The 22,487-nt window shown below is 62.8% G+C and overlaps 1 protein-coding gene across 1 annotated transcript in view; it reads left to right on the top strand.

Moving 5' to 3' along the window:
* Positions 1–8,947: 8,947 nt before the first annotated feature.
* Muc5ac (mucin 5AC, oligomeric mucus/gel-forming) overlaps positions 8,948–22,487 on the top strand; it is a 22,890-nt gene continuing 9,350 nt past the window's right edge. Inside the window, exons 1-31 of the mRNA XM_013502967.1 lie at positions 8,948–9,038; positions 10,151–10,225; positions 10,840–10,899; positions 11,152–11,413; positions 11,578–11,692; positions 12,079–12,169; positions 12,468–12,574; positions 12,666–12,879; positions 12,960–13,085; positions 13,174–13,291; positions 13,401–13,539; positions 14,168–14,278; positions 14,765–14,834; positions 14,909–15,046; positions 15,131–15,295; positions 15,764–15,858; positions 16,221–16,347; positions 16,434–16,689; positions 16,768–16,820; positions 17,082–17,182; positions 17,426–17,577; positions 17,743–17,881; positions 17,965–18,078; positions 18,161–18,340; positions 18,916–19,155; positions 19,482–19,638; positions 19,854–19,982; positions 20,086–20,248; positions 20,574–20,617; positions 20,698–20,886; positions 21,264–22,361. Of these exons, the coding sequence (XP_013358421.1) occupies positions 8,972–9,038; positions 10,151–10,225; positions 10,840–10,899; positions 11,152–11,413; positions 11,578–11,692; positions 12,079–12,169; positions 12,468–12,574; positions 12,666–12,879; positions 12,960–13,085; positions 13,174–13,291; positions 13,401–13,539; positions 14,168–14,278; positions 14,765–14,834; positions 14,909–15,046; positions 15,131–15,295; positions 15,764–15,858; positions 16,221–16,347; positions 16,434–16,689; positions 16,768–16,820; positions 17,082–17,182; positions 17,426–17,577; positions 17,743–17,881; positions 17,965–18,078; positions 18,161–18,340; positions 18,916–19,155; positions 19,482–19,638; positions 19,854–19,982; positions 20,086–20,248; positions 20,574–20,617; positions 20,698–20,886; positions 21,264–22,361 (5,095 nt within the window). The 5' untranslated portion in view covers positions 8,948–8,971. The remainder of the gene's footprint in view (positions 9,039–10,150; positions 10,226–10,839; positions 10,900–11,151; positions 11,414–11,577; positions 11,693–12,078; positions 12,170–12,467; positions 12,575–12,665; positions 12,880–12,959; positions 13,086–13,173; positions 13,292–13,400; positions 13,540–14,167; positions 14,279–14,764; positions 14,835–14,908; positions 15,047–15,130; positions 15,296–15,763; positions 15,859–16,220; positions 16,348–16,433; positions 16,690–16,767; positions 16,821–17,081; positions 17,183–17,425; positions 17,578–17,742; positions 17,882–17,964; positions 18,079–18,160; positions 18,341–18,915; positions 19,156–19,481; positions 19,639–19,853; positions 19,983–20,085; positions 20,249–20,573; positions 20,618–20,697; positions 20,887–21,263; positions 22,362–22,487) is intronic.

Genomic DNA, 22,487 nt, shown 5'->3' with positions numbered 1-22,487 from the left:
CCCACCCCACCCAGCCTCTCCTGTGGCCAGCCTGGCACCCCAGTCCCCTGGCTGGGGACGGTCCTGCCCACTCCCCCAAGCCCTGCTCTGCTCCAGGCCTGAGTGATGCCTCCATTGGGGGGGCCCAGGACCCGTCCTCCCTGCCCCTCCATGTCCCAGGACTGGTCTGACCCTGCCCTCTGCCCAGTCTGGCCCAGGTTGGCCAGATGCCAGGCTGCTGTCAAAGGCTGGGAGGAGGCAAACGGCCCTGTGTGTGCAGCCTCTGAGGGCTACAGTGGGGTCTGGACAGCTGGCCACTAGGGGAGAGGCTGGCAGGGCAGACGCCATCTGGGCAGAGGATGGGGCTTGGAAAGGCCATGTCCTCCAGGGCCTGTCCTGCAGGGGGCAGCAGTGAGGCTGTGTGCTCGCTCTGTGCGCCCGCCCTGGGGGCAGAGGAGACAGTGGGCGCTGTGCTGGGGAGGCCACACCGGCCCTGCTGCCCTGTCTCAGTGCGCCTCCCTCCTCCTTCACCTCCCTCCTGCCTCCTTCTCGTCCTCTTCACAGCCACCCCTCCAAGAAGCCCCCGGACAGGGCCCCACCTTCCCAGCATCTCAGCCCCAGACCTCGCCCTGTCAGGTGCTGTCCACAGTGGAGCCCCGACTGGAGGCGACCAGTGTGGTCTGCAGCCAAGGCTGTGGCTGGGGGGGCACCACTGTCCCCCACGTGGCTCCTGCTTCTGCTGCGTGGTCCTCCAGGGTCTTCAGGGCCTCCGGGTCTTGCAGGATCTGTCGCCTGCCATCCAGGGCCCTGCTGCAGCCTCCCGAGCGCCCACTCCTGTGCCCCGTTGTCCTCAGCCCCGCGTGCTCTGGCCTAGGCTGAATGCCCTCCCTGTGCTGGCCTCGAACCTCTGAGCTCCACCCCATCACCCAGCGCCCACCAGGCGGTTCCCATGTGGTCCCGCACCCCAGGGCCTCGCTGGCCTCGCTGTCCAGCCCCCAGGCCTGGGCTCTCCACTCAGTGAGTTCACCGCGCTGGCCGGTAGCAAAGTGGTGGAGTGAGCGTCGGGGACGGCACCTGGGCTAATTTCAGAGCCTCTCTCATTCTGTCTTTGGCCACGGTGCCTGGTCACGATCTGAGGCCTCCTCCAACAGCAACACCACCCTCTGCCTTGAGCAGACCTTCGCTCCAGGGAGCAAACTTCTAGGTGACAGACAGAGGCCCAGGGCCTGCGGTGCCTCACAGGGGCCAGGGGGCGCCATCCACACAGGCAGCCGCAGACCCAGACACAGAGTTCGTGGTGTCTGGAGTTCTCTTGGAAGGAGGAGGGTGCCGTGCGTTGAGGCCCTTGGGCTGCACCTGGGCGTCTGAGGAGGGGGCCTCATTGCAGACTCCTCCCGCTGAGCCACAGAGCGTGGTCTCCTGAAGCCCAAAGCCCGAGGCTGAGCTTTGTAGCAGGCCGGCTCACGGCACAGAGAGGATGGGTTAGGGCGCTGCAGGAAGAGGGGGGTCCCGGGGTGTCCCGGGGTTCTGGCTGACTCTAAGTGACATGCGGTGGCCCTAGCATCCGAGAAAAAGAACCCATGATGGCTGGATGGAAGGAGCCTGGAGCGTCGAGAGAGGAGCTTGCGCAGGCCGAGCTGCTCTGCTGGACGACACTGTGGGCTTCTAGAGACCCTGTGAAACCCTCAGCAGGAGGCTGTGCCCTGGACTGTAGGCTGCGCAAAGGATGAGGGGCAGATAGAGATGAGCCCCAGGGGGGCTCTCCAGGGCCAGTGGATCTGCCTGCCCCACACAGTAGATACCTGCAGGAACCCACTTAGACAGAAGCCGGATCTGCAGTGCAGCACCAAAATGTCCTGAGTGCAGGAAAAATGACCAGACACGAGGATGGACCCCACACAAGAGCAAGAAATAGCCATGGAGCACCCAGGCCACATGTCAGAGGACTCAGAGTCTGTGAAGTAGCTGCCGCGCAGGTGGAGGAGCCATGGGGCCTCGGGAGAGAGGGCGCCCAGGAAGAGGGCCAAAGGTTTTAAGTCCAGAAATCAAAGTAAGCAGGCAGGCAAAACTACAACACAACAGGATCTGAAATAAAACCGTCACTGAGTGGGCTTGACGGGAGGGAGTGTCAGTGAGCTTGAAGACAGAAAGCACCATGCTGGGGGCAAGAGGAAGCAAGTTTCATTATTTTTTGTCAAAGGCCTCAGTAACCAGTAGAATATTGTCTGAGGAAGAGAAGAAAGGGACCGGTGTTTTCAAGTTTAACTAAAACCACCACCCCTAGATTGTAAGAAACAAGCCCAAAGTGCGACAAACATGAAGGAACTGCACGTCTACACGTGGGAGCCCAACCACTGTAAGAAAATAAATGTAGAAGAAAAGGTCCGGAACAAAAAACGTGGTGCAGAGGGGATGGTGCACATAAACCCAGTCCTACCCAGGAGCATGCGAGAGGGCAGTGAGGAAACTCCGGGCAGAGGCAGGTATCTCCAAGCTGGGTCCAGAAACAAGACCAGGTGTACAGGACGGAGCTGAGCCAGAGCCCCTTGATGTCAGCTTCAAGGGAGTCCATGTTATTATATGCAAATCAGGTCTCAACAAAACGTACTTTGGAAAGAAAACAAAACAAATGGTTGGTTCCTCAAAGAAAAGCAGGTGTGAGGAAAGAAGGGCCGAGAGCTGGGGGCTGGCACTGCACACTGCGGATGGGGCCCGCGGGCAGGCCGGCCTCAGCATCGCCTCATCCACCTTCACTGCAGAGCCTCTAGTCGCCCGTCAGATGCACTAACAGACAAACAGGGCCCATGTTTGGGGAGTGCCCTTCAGTGGGCAGTGGGCAAAGGGCGCAGCCTGGGAGGGGTGCAGACAGCTGGGCACCGTGGCCCGCAGGGCAGGGACCATGCGGAGGCCCAGGGTCAGCGGTTGGAAGGGATTGGAAGCCAAGGGGCATGCGGAGATTCTTCAATCACAGCAACCTGAGCACAGACACACAGCACAGGGAGGGGGTCCAGAGGACTCCCAGTGGTGCCCCCAGGGCACTGGGGCCACAGATGAAAACCTGGGAGGGGAGCAGACTCCAGGGTCTAAAGAGATAATTTCTACCCTAAATTAAAACGGAGCAGAAATCCACAAGAGAGAAAAGGCAAAGAAGACATGACCCCAGCCACAGAGAACAGAAAATCAACGAGAAAGGACAGCACCTTGGCCAAGGTGGCAGAGACCTGAGCCTGCATGGAGGCAGAGGGGTCAGCCCCCACCCCAGCCCATACCATGAAGCTGGGATCCGGCTGAAAAGAGTGAAAGGAGATGCCATGTGCCACCGTGCCGGGCTAAAAATTCATATTATTTGATTTTTTTTCTCTATGAGAAGGGTCTTGCTACGTAGTTCAAAGGGATCCTCCTGTCTCAGCCTCCCAAGTTCTGAAATCACAGGTGAGCACCACCACACCCAGCTAACACAGTTCAGGTCTAATGTACTGGAGCTGGCTTCCTTAGGACTGTGCACCTTCCTTAGGACTTTGTGTGTGTGTTTGCACTCCTGGCTTCTGCTCCCCAGCTGTGCAGTGAGTGGGTTTCCTCTACCACACGCTCCACCATGGAGTCCCAGGCCCAAAGCAAGGGGCCGATGACCTCTGCTGGAACTTCTCTTCATAAACTGATCACCCAGATGCTTTGTTATAGCCATGGACAGCAAGCACAACACCAGTCCCGGTATCTTTCCGTGTGAACTTTGGAATATCGTGAACACTCACAGAAGTCCTTTCCGGGATTTTAGCTGACCTCCTATTAAACCTTGCGTTGGCTGGGGGATGAAGACACCGTTACTGGGCTGAGTTCTCAGTCACGCGTGCGTGGACAGGTTTGTCTCTCCACATGTGCAGACCTCTGCTTCTCCCCCTGTGCAGTGGTTGTTAGCACGTGTGCTCTGCGTGTCCTGCTGGACTTGCATCTGCCTCAGGGTGGAGCCAAAACAGCCAGGCCTGCAGAGAGAAAGCAGAGGTCCCACTGCCGCTGTAATTAGCACTGCCCGGCCCAGTGGGCCCCGGGGGGGTAGGGGACGCATAGATGGGTGCCAGAGCACCCTTGTCCCTTTCCAGGAATGCCTCTGGTCCATATTAGAAGTTAGAGATAAGCTAAAGTTAGTGACGCTCGCCGTGCACCCTTGCTGCGTGACTCATTTCCCTATTGGATCGATGTTAGCGGAGCCCCTGCACTTGTAACCTTACAGGTTGATTGTGGTTTGACCTGCGCTGGGACTTTGCTGTGCAATTAGCCCCGACAAAGGGCCTCGTGGTCATCCCCCACAACCCTCCTGGAAGTCTGGGAGATGTTCTACTTCTTGTTTCCGATAAAGCTCTCCCAGCAAACCTTCTTTGGTTTGCAACTTCATTCCTCCATGCTGTGAGACCACGAACTTGGCACATCGGGCATCTAGCAGTTTGGCAGTTGCTCTCCCCCTCACACTGGGACAGGGCAGGGATGCGTGGAGCAGACCCTGGGGCAGGGTGGAGACTGCTGAGGAGGGTACTGGGGCAGGGTGGGGACACTTAGGGAGGCGTCCTCGCTGGGGTTCTAGAGCCACACCAGGGCTTTGTGGGCTTGCAGGGGGAGCAGCCCTGGGGCGATTTCCTGTTTGGGGGGTGTGCTCCACACTCAGCTGACATGCTGGGCACCTGAGCTTCCTGTCCAGGCAGCTGCCCACTGGCAGCCTGGTGGGCAGGGCTTAGCCAGAGCCTCTCACCTAGAGGCCCTCGCCGCTGCAGGGTGGAGGCCGCATGCTTGCTGAGCCCCATGTGTGTGCGCTGGGTCTGTGGCTGCATGTACACGCTCCTCTGTGTTAGCGCATTGTTTATGTGTGCATTGAGTGTATGGATTTGCCTGTGCCTGAGTGTGGGTTTGCATGGTTGTGTGTGTTGCCCATTGAGAGTACATATCCGTACAGTTGTGCTCCGTGTGTGAATATGTGTCTGCGTGGCTGTGTGTTTGTGCTTGTGTTGGTCTTTATGTGTGCACACATGTGAGTGTGTGCATGGTAGTGTGTTTGCATGTTTGTGAATGTGTTTGCCTTGTGTGTGTTTGCACTGTGTAAGCATGTCTTTGTGGTTGGGTTTGCACGTGTGTAAGCACATGTACACTGTTGTGTGTGGGTTTGCACATGTCCACATAGTTGTGTATGTTGCACTGTGTACATGTGTACATGGTCCAGTGTGTACATGTATGTGTGTCCACGTGTGTGCATGGCTGTGTGTGTCTGCATGTGTGAGCGTGCGCGTGCATGAGTGTGCCCGTCCTCTTTGGTTCCTGTGTTGTCATCAGGACTGTGGCCCCCGCCCATCACCGAGCTGAGCTCTGTTACCATTCTGAGGCATTTCCTCGGCGCTGTTGTTTGTGTTCTCGTAAAACCGGGGTTCCTGTGTGGGCTGAGCACCGTCTGCTTTGCACAAAGCCATGTCCCCTGCTCTCTGCCCTGGGCCCGGATGCCCTGCGCTCTGTCCCCAGGCTGTGGATGGTCCCTTAGGTGGATGAGGCTGTCTGTGCTGTGCTGTGCTGGCTCTGAGGGAGACGGGGAGGCTGGCAGGGCTGCACAGGGCAGGTAGGGTGGGCAGAGTGCCCGGCTTGTTACCCATGTGCTGTACTAGGCCTCTCCAGAGAGACAATTTGAGGACCCAGGAAAACAGCCCCTAAAGAAACCTCTCTTGATGAGTGGGGCTGTGCTGACCCCAGGGCAGGGGCCAGTGTGGGCAGTGATGGACAGAGTTGCCTCTTGTTCGAGGGGCGCGAGTGTCCTCAAGGTCCAGAAGAGCCTGGCCTGGTGAGTGACAGGGATCCCTCGGCATGGGAGGTAGGGTTCCTTCTGAACCACTTCCAGTTCTCAGTGGGGGTCAAATAGCCACCATGGCCCATCTTGGTCGTGTTTATGGCACAGTCAGGGGTAAGCCCATCTACACTGGATGCAGCCAGCATGGCCCTGCACCTCCAGCACTGCCCATTTTCCCAGGGCCAGCTCTGCCCCATTGGATGCTGACCCTAGCCCCCTGGTCCTGGGCCTGTCCTGCTCTGTCCTGTGGACTTGCCGGCCCCATACCTCCTTGTCCTTCTGTGAGCGGTTCATCTCATAAAACCTCATCCCTGCCTGGGAGGGTCAAAGACTTGTTTTTAAGAGCAGAATAGTATTCCAGAGTGCGGATGGGCTGTATGTTCCGGGTCCATTTGTCCACCAGTGCACACTCGGAGGCTCACACTTTGGCTCTTGTCACTGATGTTACTGATGTTACTGATGTTACTCTGACCCTGGGTGTGCAAATCCCTCTAGAGACCCTGCCTTCCGCTGTTTGGGGGTGTGAACCAGGAACAGTACTTTAACTTTTGTGTGCAGATTTTATATTGAGAAAAATGCCCTTCGCAGGGTTTGGGGACCTCTGCCAGCACCAGGTCCCTCTTCTCCCCGGGCCAGAGGTCCCAAGGGTCTGACTGGCAGTGAAGGGCACCTGAAGGCTCCGGTGATGACACGGGCCAGAAGGTCGGAGGATTATGGGGCCAGAGGCAAGGAGGGGATGCAGGTGGGCAGAGTGGGTGTGGGACCCCAGTTGTGCAAGGCCAGCGCTGGCCCTCAGGGGTGCCCGGGAGGTCTTTGAGGAGGATGTGGAGCCAGAGCGGGTCCTGGGCCAACGGCACACCTGAGGGGCAGGGCGGTCTTTGGCCCTGCCCGGTCCTGGGAGGAATTCTGTTTGCCCTGTGATTCAGAAAACAAACACACGCAAGCTTCAAATCAGTGCGGCCCCACCGTAAAGTCAAATTTGCGCCGCTCCTTTCCTCTGGGGCCAGGGCACAGCCCCCACCCTGCACCCCAGGCCAGGGGCCTCCGCCCTGGAGGGGACTCAAGACATCTCTGCTCCTGCAGGAAGGCCCTGCTGGGTAACCCAGAGCCCACCCTTCTGTGAGCATGGTGCAGGGGTGGGGCCCCCCACCTGGGCCAGGAGCCCCTCCCCGAGCCCACCTCCAGCTCGCCAGCCTGAGGGACCTCCATCTTTCTCACTAAGTCATTCTCCAGTTACAGCTCAAAGTCCCACTCCATGGGAGGACAGGTGCTCCCCCAACCAGTCTTGGCGGGAGGCGCAAACCCTCCGGTTGCCCTGTGTGGGAGGCCGCTGTGAGGGTTCATCCACTTGCTTCGCCCTCTGAGCTTGAGACAAGACCCTGGCCCTAATGCCCCAGTGGTGTGGCCCTGGACCCCTCTGAGCCTCAGGCGGACTGCCCCCGGCAGGTCACCTTGCAGGGGCCGTGCCAAGATGAAGTGACGCTCAGAGGTGGAGGGATCCCAGTGCTGCGCCCCAGCCGGGGCATCAGCGTGCGATGCTCGCACCGGCATCTGAGGGTGCTGAGATGGGTGTGCTGCTGTGGGGAGTCCTGGGGCCCAGGGAGACTGGCTTCACCCCCAGGGGAGCACAGGGCGGGTGGGTGGACTATGGGTGGACACCTCTCGGCACCCAGGTCACACCAACTCTGCCTGGTCCACGTGTCCAGATGCGGCTGTTTCTTGCCCCCCCCCCCATGGGCCTGATCCCAACCAGATCTGCTGCGGCTTAATCTCCCCTGAGTCACCGGGGTTCACCACCAGGACAAAGGGGCTATTGGACATTCACTTCTGGTTCCAGATCGGGGCAGGCAGGATTAGTGGCCTGACTATAGCATGGCAGCGATGCTCTGGGATGTGGTCATAGCCTCCGCCCTGTCCGGTCCCCGATGGTCTTTCCGTCTCCGTGGTGACACCTGGGGACATAACCCAGCCCTTTCCTGCTGGACTCCAGTAACCTTGACCTCATCAAATCCAGGCCAGAGCTGAGGAACTCTAGGTCCAGGGCCTTGGCCGTGTGCCCTCTTGTGCCACCCATGTGCAGGTCCCCCCCACGAGTGAGCCTCATTGGCTTGGCACAGTTCTTCCCACAAGTCAGCAGGGCAGAAGGAGCCTGACTTTGGAGGCCAAGTCCCCAGCTTTGCACCCCAGGGCGCCGGCCTGTGAGCTGCTCTGGTCGCCAGGCCGGGCTGGTCTAGAGCCAAGAGCTTGCGCACCACAAGGGCCCAGGTGGGTGGACTGGCTTTGCAGGGCACCTGAGGAGTGCCCGGGTCTGGCTTTCTGTGGGGTAAGGTGGTCAGCCCAGGTGCCATGCTCCATGGCTCAGATGCCTGAGGATGCCTACCTGGCCAGCGTCCCCAACCCCTTGGCCCTAGCCACAGGGCCCAAGCTACCGGACACTCAGCCCAGCCTTTGAGGCAGGGACAATGATAACCCGCTGCTGGCCAGTGACTCACTTGGGTCAGGGGCCGAGGTGTGGATCCCACAGTGACTCAGGCCTGGGGCCTTGGGCCAGGGGCAGGCACTGGCCGTGCCCCCTCCTGCCTCCTGGAGGGCATGGCAAGGGCAGGACCTCGTCACTCTCCTGCCCCTGCTTGGTTCATGGCCTACAGCCCCCATGGCCACCCCTGCACCCAGTGCAGGGGCGGGGGTCCCAGCCTGGGGCCACCTGCCCTGCCCACGGCATATCCTGCTGCCTCTGTCAGCAGCAGTCCAGTGCTGAGGCCAAGATGAGGTTTGGAGTCTGGAGCCCCAGCCGCTGGCCTCTGTGCAGCTTATTCCCGCAGTCACACTTCCCTCACTTACAGCCCCCACGCCAGCCCCGTGACGCCCCCTGAGGCACTTGCGCCCCAGCAGGGCAGAGTCCAAGGCCCAGGCACTGCATGTGTGCACAGTGTCGCAGCTGTCCGCGCAGTGGCCTCTGGAGGCAGCAGGACGTCAGAGGTGCCTGGAGCCTGTGGGTGGGGGTGAGTGGCAGGAGCCTGGGGCAGCCCCGCCCTCTGCCTGGGTGGCCCAGGGCAAGTGCCCGTGTTTACCTGGGTGAGGGGGTGCCCCGCCTTCCAGGGAGCCCCTACAAAAGGCCACCACCGCCCAGTGCCTCCTCAGAGGCTGCCACGGGGTCATCCCCACGCTCACACCATGGGTCCCGGCCGCAGGACGCTGGCCGTGCTCTGGGCCCTGGTCCTGGCCTGTGCCCAGCACTCAGGTAAGATGGTGAGGACCAGGCAGCTCATGTGATCATGTGCCAGGCTGGAGGCTGGGGCTCCTAGCTGGGCGGCAGGATGTGTGTCTTGTAGCCCTGTGGGCCTGCTGGGTATCTTGAGGTCTTTCCCAGGCCTGTCCCCAGGGTCCTGTGATACCTGGAGGATGCCTCCCACATGGGTGGCTGGAGTGGTGGTGACAGAGGCCCCGGGTGCACGTAGAGTGGGGCCAGCCGCCCTCTCCCAGCACCTTCCGGAGCAACAGCCTCTGAGGAAGCGGCAGACTCCCTGCCCGGTTGCTCTTCCCCTGGGGGCTGGCTCTCAACTGTGCCCTCTGTGCCCATGCTGGACCCCCTGCGAGGCTGGGACCCTCCCCAGGCGCTCAGAGGAAGGCTGGTCAGGGTAGGCCTGGGTGAGGGGCCAGAGCTCCATAAGTGCAGCAGTGGTACCTGCCTTGACCGGTGTTGTGCCCACGTGGTCCTGCTGAGGAGAAGAGCTCTCGCTGGTCCTGCTGCCTCTGCAGAGCCATGTTGGGCCTGGGTTCTCCCACTGCCCCTGCTGCCCAGGCCTCGGCAGCCCCAGACTGACATGCAGGAAGGGGACTCTGAGGGGACCATGCTGGGAGGTGAAGGAGCAGAGATGCGAGCAGCATGCGGGGGACCTGATCCTCCTCTGTCCTCTGTGTGCATCTCACAGGAGGAGTTGACCAAAGCCTTGGGGCAGCAGGATGCAGCGGGCACAGGGTGCTCCAACCCTGAACAGGCCGGGAGTGGGTAGTGGGCTCGGGAGGAAGTGAGGCAGCTCTGCCCAAGACCCTCTGCAGGTGTAGGGGTGGGGCGGCCAGCCACACGGACCGCAAGGCTGTGTGGCCAGCATCTGGTCACAGATGCACCTGCAGCACAGCCTGTGGCCCCAGAAGCCTCCTCTCCAGGGTCTGCATCGTAGGCTGTCGTCTGGGCTCTGTCCCTGGTCCCTAGACAGAGCAGGGCCTGAGAGGGCAGATGCTCAATGACTGGAAACGTGGGAGCGTCCAGCAGTCATCAAGGGCGACCTCAGACAACCAGCCCCATGGACAGAGACGCCCTGCACCCTGCTCAGGCTGTGCCCTCTTCCACAGGCTTGGCCCAGGAGGACTCCCTGAAATCCAGCCACGAGACCTCCCCCAACCTCTCTCCCCAGCAAGGACACGGGGGTGAGTCTCAGCCTTCTGCGCCCCAGGCCAGCTGATCCTGATCCATCCCAGTGACCACTGCAAGGGCTCAGGACTTGGGGCCTGGGGGCACCCGGCCTGCATGGCTCTACCTGTCCCTCTCTAGCCCAACCCCTGGGGGAGTTGCAGAAACGCTGCCAAGCCGGCATGTCCCCCACAGAACATCTGTTACTTCAGGGGCACCTAGCTGAGGCCTTGCCCAGGACAGGGCAGAAGGCAGGGCTGTCCGCAGTTTCCACAGAGGAACGCAGGGCAGGGAAAGGTGGGAGGCCTTCCTGCTCACTGGGGCCAGCAGGCAGCCAGTGTCCACGGGAGGGGTCTGGGGCTTCCGGGCCCACTTAGCATCCAGTTTGCATTTCCTGAAGCCAGGCCACACTGGGGGCGCCTGAGCCTAGGGCCAGCATCTGAGACTGAATAGACTCAAGTACCTGAGATCTCCCCCCCCCCTGCAGACAGATGGTTCTGGGCCCCAGGGCGGGGAGGGAGGTGTCAGCCGTCCCTGCACTGCACCCCACATGCGCCTGACACTCAAGCTATAGTGCCTGACTGGACGGGGCTCCCACGCTAGGCACTTGCCACAAGTCCTGTCTCCACAGGCCGCCCACTCCTCGGGGTGACCGTCCTGCCCCCTCTGACGACTGCCCCTGTGTTGCGAGGTGAGGAACCCCAGGGCCCGTGGGGAACACCCTGGGGAATGGTGGGGCTTGGTATGGAAGTGGGCTGGCAGAAAATGGGGTCCCCCTTTGGGGGTGACTCTGAACAAGTTAGGAAAGGGGCAGAGCCACTGCTGGCCATTCCCAGGGCTCCTCGAGGCAGGGCTAGCCCAGATGCCACCCTGGGGCAGGGCTGTGGGGGGCTGGGCATGGGGTAGGGGTGCCTGGCAGTCACCATTTCCCGGCTCCCCGCAGCCCTGAACCCCGCACACACGGGGCGCGTCTGCAGCACCTGGGGCGACTTCCACTACAAGACCTTCGACGGCGCCGTCTTCCGCTTCCCCGGCCTCTGCAACTACGTGTTCTCCGCGCACTGTGGCGCCGCCTACGAGGACTTCAACGTGCAGCTGCGCCGAGGCCCGGGGTCCAGTGCCACGGCCCCTAACAGGGTCGTCATGAAGCTCAACGGCCTGGTCGTCGAGCTGGCCAGGGACTCCGTCCTGGTCAACAGTCACCCGTGAGTCCTGGGGCTGTGGTGAGTCTAGGGACCACGGGTGGAGCAGAGCACAGGAGCCAGGAAGGGGCAGGGTGGTGGCCGGGCCCAGTTCTCCAGGGACCCAGTGAGCGGGGAACCCTCTTGGTGGGGTCACCTCCTGTCCTAACCGCCAGCCCCTCCCTCAGGGTCCAGCTGCCTTTCAGCCAGGCCGGAGTCCTCATAGAGCACAGCAACGGCTACGTGAAGGTGGTGGCCAAGCTGGGCCTGGTGTTCACCTGGAACCCGGATGACAGCCTCACGGTGAGCACAGGTGGGGGGCAGACAGAACTTCCTGGAGCGCGAGGGGCCCCCTCCTGATGCCCTCTCCAGAGAGGGCACAAAGGGCTCTGGGTGAGGAGGGTAAGAAGGCCGGACTCAAAGAAAAAAAAAAAAAAAAAAAAAAAAAAAAAAAGAAGGCCGGACCCGCACCTGGCAGGTGAAGATGGGGACCTGGGCGCCCCAAGGAGGACTTGCCTGTGGGAGCATCTCCCCCAGGCCTGCTTGAGAATGGAGCTCCCTGCAGATTGTGGGGAGGGACCAACAGCCCACATCTCCACCGGGAGACCCTGGCCCCTCCCTGGGAATTTGTCCCTTGTGTGCCGGGCATCCCTGGTGGGGCCAGCATCTGATGTCCTCCCCAATTGCAGCTGGAGCTGGACACCAAATACGCCAACAAGACCTGCGGGCTCTGCGGAGACTTCAATGGTGTCCCGGAGGCCGGCGAGTTCCTGTCCCACAGTAAGCCCCAAGCATTTCCCATGCCGGCACACAGTCCCAGCAGGTGCACCTGCGCCCACAGCACCTGCCCAGGCCCTACACGTGCACACCCTTGTGCCTCCCAGGTGCGTGTGGCTGCAAATGTCTGCCAGGCCCCTGGATCTCAGTGGCTGAGCCACATCCTGCCCCCTGTCCCCTGCCCATGGCCTGTGGAACCCCAGCTAGCCCACCAATAAGGGGTACCTGGCCATCCATGGGGCCTCTAGGATGCTGAGTTGGGGTCTGGGGCCCACAGCAGAGCTGCTCTTGTTCCCTGAAGATGCCAGGTTGACCCCTCTGGAGTTCGGAAACTTGCAGAAGATGGATGGCCCCATGGAGCAGTGCCAGGACCCCAGCCCTGCACCCCAGAACTGCTCGATCAGTCTTGTGAGCTTCAGGGTACTTAGGTGGCAGGGAGGGCAGGAGCAGGCACATCTGTGGATCCGGGCCTGACCTCTGGGGTCCGGGTCGCCCCCAGGGCATCTGCGAGGAGCTGCTGAACAGCTGGCTGTTTGCGGGCTGCACAGACCTGGTGGAGGTCAGCGGCTACGTTGAGGCCTGCCAGCAGGACCTCTGCCACTGCAAGCGCGCCCACCTTCCTGACTGCCTCTGCCACACCCTCGCCGAGTTCTCCCGGCAGTGTGCCCACGCCGGCGGGCAGCCCCAGGACTGGCGGAGTCCCGATCTCTGTCGTGAGTGCCCCGCCCGTCATCCTGTCGCACCCCAGGCGGGCAGGGAAGGGGCCTGACGTGAGCCCACCTTTCCCCTGCAGCCCAGACGTGCTCGGCCGGCATGCAGCACCGAGAGTGCGGCTCACCCTGCACTGACACCTGCTCCAACCCCCAGCGCTCCCAGCTGTGCGAGGACCACTGCGTGGCCAGCTGCTTCTGCCCCGAGGGTGAGCCTCTCCCCGCCTCACTAGGAACCTTTACACTGCTGTGGTCCTTCTGGGCCGAGTCCTCATCCCACGGTGCTGCCCCCTGCAGGGATGGTGCTGGACGACATCCAGCACGCCGGCTGTGTTCCTGTGTCCCAGTGTGCTTGTGTGTACAACGGGACCTCCTATGCGCCGGGGGCCAACTACTCCACAGACTGTACAGAGTGGTAGGTCTGGGGCTTCCCCACCCAAGTGCAAGGGGCAGTCCCGACATGGGAGGCTGTGCAGCCAGCTGTCCTCAGCCTACAGACGGCTGTCTCCTCCTGCCGCACACAGCACCTGCATGGGAGGTCACTGGCGCTGCCAGGAGCTGCCATGCCCCGGAACCTGCTCGGTGCTGGGCGGTGCCCACTTGTCCACATTCGATGAGAAGGAGTACACGGTGCACGGGGACTGCAGCTACGTGGTGACCAAGGTGTGGACCCTGCCTCCCCGGCCAGCTGCGTGTTTCTGCTGCACCAGGGAAACCGCAGGGTCCCCAGGACTGGACGTGGGGACACGCTCAGCCCCGGACTCCCGGCCGGAGCACCGGGTGACCTCTCTGACCTTGGGTTTTACTTTACACTAGACTATGTTTTAGGTTCATAAATAAGTCGAGCAGGAAGTACGGGGACTCCACACACCCCAACCATCTCCTGTTACTGGCATTTCCAGTGCATTTGTCACCGTGGTGACACGCCAGTGTCCTCATTGTCCCTGGGCTCTGCCAGGCTCACTGTCCATGTGCAGAACATCCTGTGTCTGCCATTAGCAGAACACAGACCAGTGTCACTGTCCCAGCACGCTGGGCGCGTCCCTGCCTCCCTCCCTCCCAGTGGTCACTCAGCCTTTCCCTTGAGCCCCTGGGTTGGAATTCCACGGTGGCCGCCTTCTCAGGGGGCCAGTCCCCACCAGGGCTGCAATGTGCTTCCCTCTCTCCTGGATCACCTGGGCTCCCCCTGGGAGTCAGGCAGGTGGAGGGGCGGGTGGGGCGCCCAGTGAAAGGATGGCTGTGGCTGGACGAGGTGGCTGTGCAGGGCGTGAATGCCTGTGTGTCCCTGCAGCCCTGTCAGGGTAGCACCTTTGCCGTGCTGGCCGAGCTGCGCCGGTGTGGGCTGACGGACAGCGAGACCTGCCTGAAGAGCGTGACCCTGAGCCTGGGCGGGGGGCAGACGGTGAGTGTGGGGACCACTGCCTCCGCCCGGGCCTCGGTCTGCAGCAGCGAGAGCAGTGCGGGGCTTCAGGGACGGAAGTGGGATGGGGACCCCCGGGGGGGGCCTCCTACCACAGGTCTGTCCTCGGAGCTCAGGTGCCAGCCGCGCCTGTTGAGTCTTCTGGGTGACTGTCCCCATGCAGGGATGAGGCCCTGCCCCCACTGCCCTCCTGGCCGCGGGGAACAGGGGGTTGAGCATCTACTGAAGTTGACTTTGTATAAATTAACTTAGGTTTTTGCATTGGGTTAAAAAATGTTTGGTCCTCATGGACAGTTCAGAAAATCGGGATGAGCTGCAGGGTAGGACTCAGGGTGTTAGCGCATGGAGGGTGGGCGCTATGGCCCATGGACAAAGTCCCCCAGCACGAGCTGGCCAGTTTGCAGCCTCTGGGGCTGGTTTGCAGGGGTCCTGCGTGACCTGTGCTGACCCCACCACCGCTGCCTCCAGGTGGTGGTGGTGAAGGCCAGTGGCGAGGTGTTCATGAACCAGATCTACACCCAGCTGCCAGTCTCTGCAGGTGAGCCCTGCCCCGCCCGGGCTGCTGTGGGTCCTGCCCATGCAGCCAGCAAGCTGTGCCCTCTGTGTCCACAGCCAACGTCACCATCCTGAAACCCTCCACTTTCTTCATCATCGCGGAGACCAACCTGGGGCTGCAGCTGCATGTCCAGCTGGTGCCCACTATGCAGCTGTTCGTGCAGCTGGCGCCTGAGCTCCAAGGACAGACCTGTGGTAGGAGGCCACCTGGGGGGTCCCCATCCCGCTTCCGTCCCTGTCCCTGAGCCCCATGGGGCCTCAACTGCCTTCCTGCCCTAGGTCTCTGCGGGAACTTCAACCAGAACCAGGCCGACGACTTCCGGACCATCAGCGGGGTGGTGGAGGGCACAGGCGCCGCCTTCGCCAACACCTGGAAGACCCAGGCCTCCTGCCCCAATGCCAAGAACAGCTTCGAGGACCCCTGCTCGCTCAGCGTGGAGAATGGTGTGTGGTGTGCATCTGGCTGCCCCAGGGCCAGGCAGAGGCTGTGTCCATGCTCCCGCCAGCTCTTGCCAGCCGCTGGGGCTTTATCCAGGGGCGAAAATGGGGCCCTGCTTCAGCGCAACAGGAAGGACATAGGTCCTGGGCTCACTTACTGGTGACAGGACTCCAGTGGGGAGCTGGCCCTGGGCTGCTTTGTCCCCTCCCTCTGTGGCCGAGGAAGCAGGTGAAGGCCTGGAGGGGTCTATGCCCATCTGCTCGCTGTGGGGGCCCTTGTGGCCCCAGGAGGTGGCCAGGCACAGGGAAGGTGGTGACACCATGGCCTCACCATGCTCCGTGCTTTGGGGAATGCTGTGTCCCTGCCTTTGTTGCCATCTGTAATGTGGCCAAGGACTGGCTGTGCCAGGCACCGCTGGCACCTGGTGGGAACTGCTAAGGCACGTGGTGGAAGACAGCTCCCTCTGTCCACAGAGAAGTACGCCCAGCACTGGTGCGCGCTGCTGACGGACGCTGATGGCCCCTTTGCCCAGTGCCACGCCACCGTGAACCCCAACTCCTACTACTCGGTGAGGCTTGCTGGGCCCCACTGCCGCCATGGTGGTGCCCAGGGAGGCTGGGAGGACGCCATGTGACCGCTCCAAGGGCCAGGCAGGGCACAGGGCCCACACCTGACTCCCCACCCCACCCCCGCCCTACCCACTCATTCATCCCCTGCCCACCTGTGTGCCCGACACCGGGCTCATGGCCAGACCTCAAGGTTACAGTGGAGCTGTGCTTAGCATCTGATCCCAGAGCTGAGGGAGGCGGCCCGTGAGGCCTGGCTCCTAGATGCCAGTAAAGCTCCCCTGAGGCTTGGGGGCTCGGGGAGGGAACTGGAGGGGCACAGGGTGCTCGACATGGGCGGGTCCTGACCCTCCGCTGCCCCCAGAACTGCATGTTCGACACGTGCAACTGCGAGAAGAGCGAGGACTGCCTGTGCGCCGCCCTGTCCTCCTACGTGCAGGCCTGCGCCGCCAAGGGCGTGCTGCTCCGCGGCTGGCGGGACGGCGTCTGCAGTGAGTGCCCATGCCCACCCGAGGACCCTGCTGCCCGAATGCTGGTCCAGGTCCCCGACCTGACTGTCTCTCTTCCTGCCCCACAGCGAAGCCCACGACCACCTGCCCCAAGTCGATGGTCTACCAGGAGCACCTGAGCACCTGTCAGCCCACCTGCCGCAGCCTCAGTGAGGCAGACGTCACCTGTAGCGTGTCCTTCGTGCCCGTGGACGGCTGTGCCTGCCCCGCGGGCACCTTCCTGGATGAGGCGGGCGCATGTGTGCTGGCCCACGAGTGTCCCTGCTACCACGGGGGCTCTGTGGTCCCCAGTGGCGAGTCTGTGCATGACAGCGGGGCTGTCTGGTGAGGCCCGGGCTCAGGGGTGGGGAAGAGACCCCGTGTCCCCCATGGGACACTCGAGCTCCCACCCTCTCCTTCCAGCACTTGCACACGGGGCACGCTGACCTGCATCGGGAGGCTCGAGCCCAGCCCAGGTGAGCCTGGTCCCTATCCCGTGAGACGCCCCAGGCTGGCATACCCAGTGACGGGGAGCACGGGGTGCAGGCTCCTGTACCCATGCGCGTGAACACAGACACACGCACGACACACAATGCTCAGTGCAAACCCCCACACCGGGGCACGGGTGGGCACACACTCGGCCGTCTGGGAACGCATAGGTTGAAGCTGCACCACAATCCGTGGTCCCCCGCGGGCCTGAGTTGCTGGCTGGGGTCCCGAGTGCCGTCTTTCCACAGCGTGCTATGCGCCCATGGTGTACTTCGACTGCCGCAACGCCACCCTGGGGGCTGCTGGGGCTAGCTGCCAGAAGAGCTGTCATACCCTGGACATGGCCTGCGTGAGTGCCGGCCACCCTAGCGACCCCATGGCTCCCGGTGACCCCTCATGGCCCCTGGAGGTCTTGCGCTGTCCTGGATAGGGGCTGCTGGGCACCCTCTCAGGCGTCCCAGGGACACCACCTGAACTTGGCTGGGCTCACGGCTTCCATGGCTCTGCATCCTGTGGCCACCTCTCTCTCAGGGGACAGGGAGGGTCCTGCAGACCATCCCCTCCCGCTGAGCGGTGTGCACACGTCCCACAGTACAGCACCCAGTGCATCTCGGGCTGCGTGTGCCCTGATGGGCTGGTGGCGGACGGTGACGGAGGCTGCGTTGCCGAGGAGGACTGTCCTTGCGTGCACAACGAGGCCAGCTACCGGCCTGGGGAGACTGTCCTCGATGGCTGCAATACCTGGTAGGTGGGGCTGAGTCCCAGGGTACAGGTTGCCACCCATTCACTGGACAGAGGTCCCTGTTAGGCATGGAGTGACCAGCACAGAGCTGGGGGGATGGGTGGACCAGGCAGCCCGGGCATGAAACCCTCACAGCACCGGCACCTGTCTGACCTTGCGCCCCACAGCACCTGTGAGAACCGGATGTGGCGGTGCACGGACGAACCCTGTCTGGCCACCTGTGCCGTCTATGGGGATGGCCACTTCCTCACCTTCGACGGGCAGCGCTACACCTTCAATGGGGCCTGCGAGTACACGCTGGTGCAGGTGCATGGCTGCCTGGGGGCTGCCAGGACTCCCGGCTGTCCTGGGGGTCCCAGCCCACCTGACCACGTCCTTCTGCTCCCCAGGACCAGTGTGGTGGGAATGGCAGTGCTGGGGATGCCTTCCGCGTGATCACCGAGAACGTCCCCTGCGGCACCATGGGGACCACCTGCTCCAAGGACATCAAGATCTTCCTGGGGGTGCGAAGGGCTTGTGGGATGGGTACGGCGACGTGGGAGGGGAGGGGTCCCTGCCAGTCCCTGAGGGAGCCCTGCCGTACAGAGCTACGAGCTGAAGCTGAGCAGTGGGAAGGTGGAGGTGGTCCAGATGGGCACCGGGCAGGAGCCGCCCTACACTGTGCGCCAGATGGGCATCTACTTGGTGGTGGACACTGATGCTGGCCTCGTGCTGCTCTGGGACCGGAAAACCAGTCTCTTCCTCATGCTCAGTCCCGAGTTCAAGGTGAGACCCATCGAGGGAGGCTACTGCTGTTGGCCCCCCGGGCTCTGCTGGACACACAGACAGGAAGGGGAACAGAGACAGAGAGAGAGAGAGCGAGAGAGAGAGAGCGAGAGAGAGAGAGCGAGAGAGAGAGAGAGAGAGAGAGAAAGAGAGAGACAGAAAAGGACAGAGAGACAGAGGGACAGAGATAGGTGGACTGAAACAGGCAGACAAGAGAAAAAGAGAGAGAGGGAGAGAGAGAGAGAGAGAGAGAGTGTGAGATTGGGGCAGGGGGTGGAAACTCAGCCTACAGGGCAGGCCTGGCAGCCAGGGCATTTCCGGCTCCCTCTCTGCATGGCTGGCCCCAACCTGGCCACAGTGGTCCATGGTCCCCTGCAGTGACTGGCAGATCAAGTTGGAGGAGGAGGGAGAAGGCACTTGTGCAGGGTGAAGGGGATGTGGCCTCCCTGGGGTCTCGGGCAGGGCCTGGACCAGCCTTTGCCTGCAGCTCCAGTCCTGGACAGGGGAGGTTGGAGTCAGTGTGCACCCTGGGACCCCAGGGGACCTCTCCTTCACCCTGTCCCTCCCCTCTTCAGGGCAGGGTCTGTGGCCTGTGCGGGAACTTCGATGACAACGCCATCAATGACCTGACCACGCGCAGCCAGGCTGTGGTGGGTGATGCGCTGGAGTTCGGGAACAGCTGGAAGTTCTCACCCACCTGCCCGGATGCTGTGGCGCCCAAGGACCCCTGCACAGCCAACCCGTACCGCAAGTCCTGGGCCCAGAGGCAGTGCAGCATCATCAACAGTGCCACCTTTGCCACCTGCCATGCCCACGTACGCTTGGGGATGTGTAGAGGACAGTGGCTGAGAAAGGGAAGGGCTGGCACCATTAGCACGGGTGGCTGGGCCCAGTGGGGACTGGCACCAGCTCTCTCAGACACAGCCGTGGCTTCGGGGCTGTGGGGTGTTGATTCTGTGGCTGCCAGGGGGGCTGTGCAGCTGGAGCTTCCCAGGGTCTCACTGGTCTGGGGACGCTGTGATAGACCTGGCCAGCCACCTGGGGTGAGGCACTGGGAAACCGGCCCAGGTCACCCAGCCAGCCCGACCCCTGAGAGCCCGGGGAAGTGGGGAGCCTGGTGTCTGAACCCTGCGTTCTTCAGGTGGAGCCGGCCAAGTACTACGAGGCTTGTGTGAGCGACAGCTGCGCCTGCGACTCGGGGGGCGACTGCGAGTGCTTCTGCACCGCCGTGGCTGCCTACGCCCAGGCCTGCCATGCGGCGGGGGTGTGTGTGTCCTGGAGGACGCCCGACGTCTGCCGTGAGTGCACAGGCTGGCTGTGGGGTGTGGGTTTAGGAGCGGAGGTCACTGGTGAAGCCTGGGGTCAGGGTAGAGCTGGCTCGGGCTGGGACCTGGTGTGGCTTCTCCAAGGCTGGGAGACCTGACCTGGCGTGGCCGGGAGGGTACGAGCAGGGCAGTCTAGAGGGCTGTGGCAGGGTGCTCTCTGGGCCCAGCCCCCTCTGCCCTCTGCCCAGCACTCTTCTGCGACTACTACAACCCCGCCGGGGAGTGCGAGTGGCACTACCAGCCCTGCGGGGCGCCCTGCCTGCGCACCTGCCGGAACCCCAGCGGCCGCTGCCTTCAGGACCTTCGCGGCCTGGAAGGTGGGTTGGGCTGTGTGCGAGAGGTGGGGGTCTGTCCTGTGGCTGGAGGGCACTGGGGACGGGATGGAGGCCTCCCTGGCACTCAGGCCTCCCTGGCCCACAGGCTGCTACCCCAAATGCCCCCCGGGGGCTCCTATCTTCGACGAGGAGAAGATGCAGTGTGTGGCCGAGTGCCCTTCCTCCACCTCCGCGCCGCCCTGCCACATCCACGGGAAGTTGTACCGTGTGGGCGCAGCAGTGCCCTCTGCTGAGAACTGCCAGTCCTGGTGAGTCCCTGCAGGAGGCCTGTGGCCTTGTCCCTGTGGCCCACATGCCTTGGCCAAGTTTCAGGGTATCTTAGGGCTCCCAGGTGGGGTGCAGGGGGGATGTGGAACCTAGACAGCACCCAGAGACACAGGGGGTGCTGCCCTCATCCCATGCAGGGACGTGGTCTGAACTCTCACCCCGCCCGCCTCTGCTGGTTACTGTTGGGGTCAGTCCTCGGTGGGCGGTGTGACCTTGGGGAAGAAGCCTGGCAGGGATGGGGCGACTGTCTCAGCCACCAGCGCTGGGCCCAGGACCCCAGTGCCAACCTCTTCCTCCCCTCACCAGCGTCTGCACGGAGAGTGGTGTGCGCTGCACCTACGACACCGAGGGTGAGTAGCCGCGGGGGCCAGCGCTGGCTGGGGGCCCTGTCTCTGCCTGAGCCCCTCACGGGCATCGTTGTTCCCCACAGCTTGCTTCTGCACCTATGATGGACGGCGCTTCCAGCCAGGGGCCAAGATCTACCACACGACGGATGGCATGGGTGGCTGCCTCTCTGCCAGTTGTGGGGCCAATGGCACCATCGAGAGGAGGGTCTACGCCTGCGGCTCCCTCAGCACCCTGCCGCCCACCACCTTCACCTTCTCCACGGTGTCCCAGGGTAAGGCTGGGGCTCGCAGCGTGACCACCCCTTCTCACCACCTGTCACCCTGCAGCCTCCCTGCTGCTTAGCATGCAGGGACATGGCTTGGGGACCAGACGCCCCAGGACCTAGCCTTTTGGGGTGCTTCAGGACCCCAGGCATCACCAGGGCCTCCCGGAATGAAGAGCAGGGGACACAATGGTGGCTTTGCCTGGGGCCAGCCAGAGTGAGTCCCGCAGGGAGGCAAGGTTGGGAACGGCTGAGCCCTGTGCCTGTTGTTGCCAGGCTGGGCCCGAGCCAGTGGCCAGGCAGCTCACAGGCAGCGGGGATGCCGGGCCAGGCAGTGGGCAGTTGGATGTGGCCCCGGCACCCAGCTGTGGATCCTCTGTCCACAGCCAAGAGCTCGACACACTCCCCAGGCACACAGCCTCCCTCCACCCGGAGCACAGCACCCACAGGCCCCCGGAGCAGCACCCGGCCCCTTGCCACCCACACGTCGCGCAGGGAGACGTCGGCCGAGGCCCCCACGACCTCCTGGCCTTGTGGGGAGGAGTGCGTGTGGTCCCCTTGGCTGGACGTCAGCCACCCTGGGCGTGGCATTGACAGCGGGGACTTCGACACACTGGAGAACCTTCGTGCCCACGGGTACCAGCTGTGCCAAGCACCCAGGGAGGTGCAGTGCCGGGCAGAGGATGCCCCCGACGTGCCCCTGGACGTCCTAGGACAGCGTGTGGAGTGCAGCCCCTCTGTGGGGCTCACCTGCCACAACCGGGACCAGGTGTCAGGGCTCTGTGACAACTACCAGGTCCGGGTCCTGTGCTGCCACCCTGTGCCCTGCCCCACTTTCTCTGGCCCCACAGCCTCCTCTTCTGCTCCCATCACGCACACGGGCCTGGCCACTGTCCCCACTGCCACAGTGACCCCCTCACCAGCTACAGCCACAGTCTCGGTCTCGAGTGCGAAGCCGGGGCCAAACACCGCGTCCTGTCGACAAGAGCAGTGCACCTGGACCGGCTGGATCGACGGCAGCTACCCTGGGTCCAGCAGAGACAGTGGCGACTTTGACACCTTTCCTGACCTGCGGGCACGCGGATACAAGTTCTGCGACAGGCCCCGGAGTGTGGAGTGCCGAGCGCAGTTCTTCCCGGACACACCGCTGGCCGAGCTAGAGCAGAAGGTGACCTGCAACACTGAGGTGGGGCTGCTCTGCCTGAACCGGGAGCAGCTGCCGCCCATGTGCTACAACTACGAGATCCGCATACAGTGCTGCGAGTGGGTGGACAGGTGCGGGGTGACATCCAGCACGCCTGCGACCTTGGCCACCCCTCAGCCCACCGAGCTCCAGGCCAGTACCTCTACACAGGCCACCCAAACCCCGGGGACACACACTTCTTGGGTGTCCACGACCGGGACCCACAGCACCTTTACCCTCAGACCCCACACCAGCACCACTTCCGTCCCCACGACAACCTCCACCTCCACCCTCACCCATAGAACCCACACCAGCACCACCTCTGCCTCCACCTCTACCTCCACCCCCACCCCCAGACCCCACACCAACACCACCTCCATCCCCACAACAACCTCCACCTCCACCCTCACCCATAGAACCCACACCA

The sequence above is a fragment of the Chinchilla lanigera genome, unplaced genomic scaffold (genome assembly GCF_000276665.1).
Source record: "Chinchilla lanigera isolate Chin_1 unplaced genomic scaffold, ChiLan1.0 scaffold00075, whole genome shotgun sequence".
Lineage (NCBI taxonomy): Eukaryota > Metazoa > Chordata > Mammalia > Rodentia > Chinchillidae > Chinchilla > Chinchilla lanigera.
Note: the sequence above shows the minus strand (reverse complement) of the source record. Positions and strands in the feature narration are given on the sequence as shown.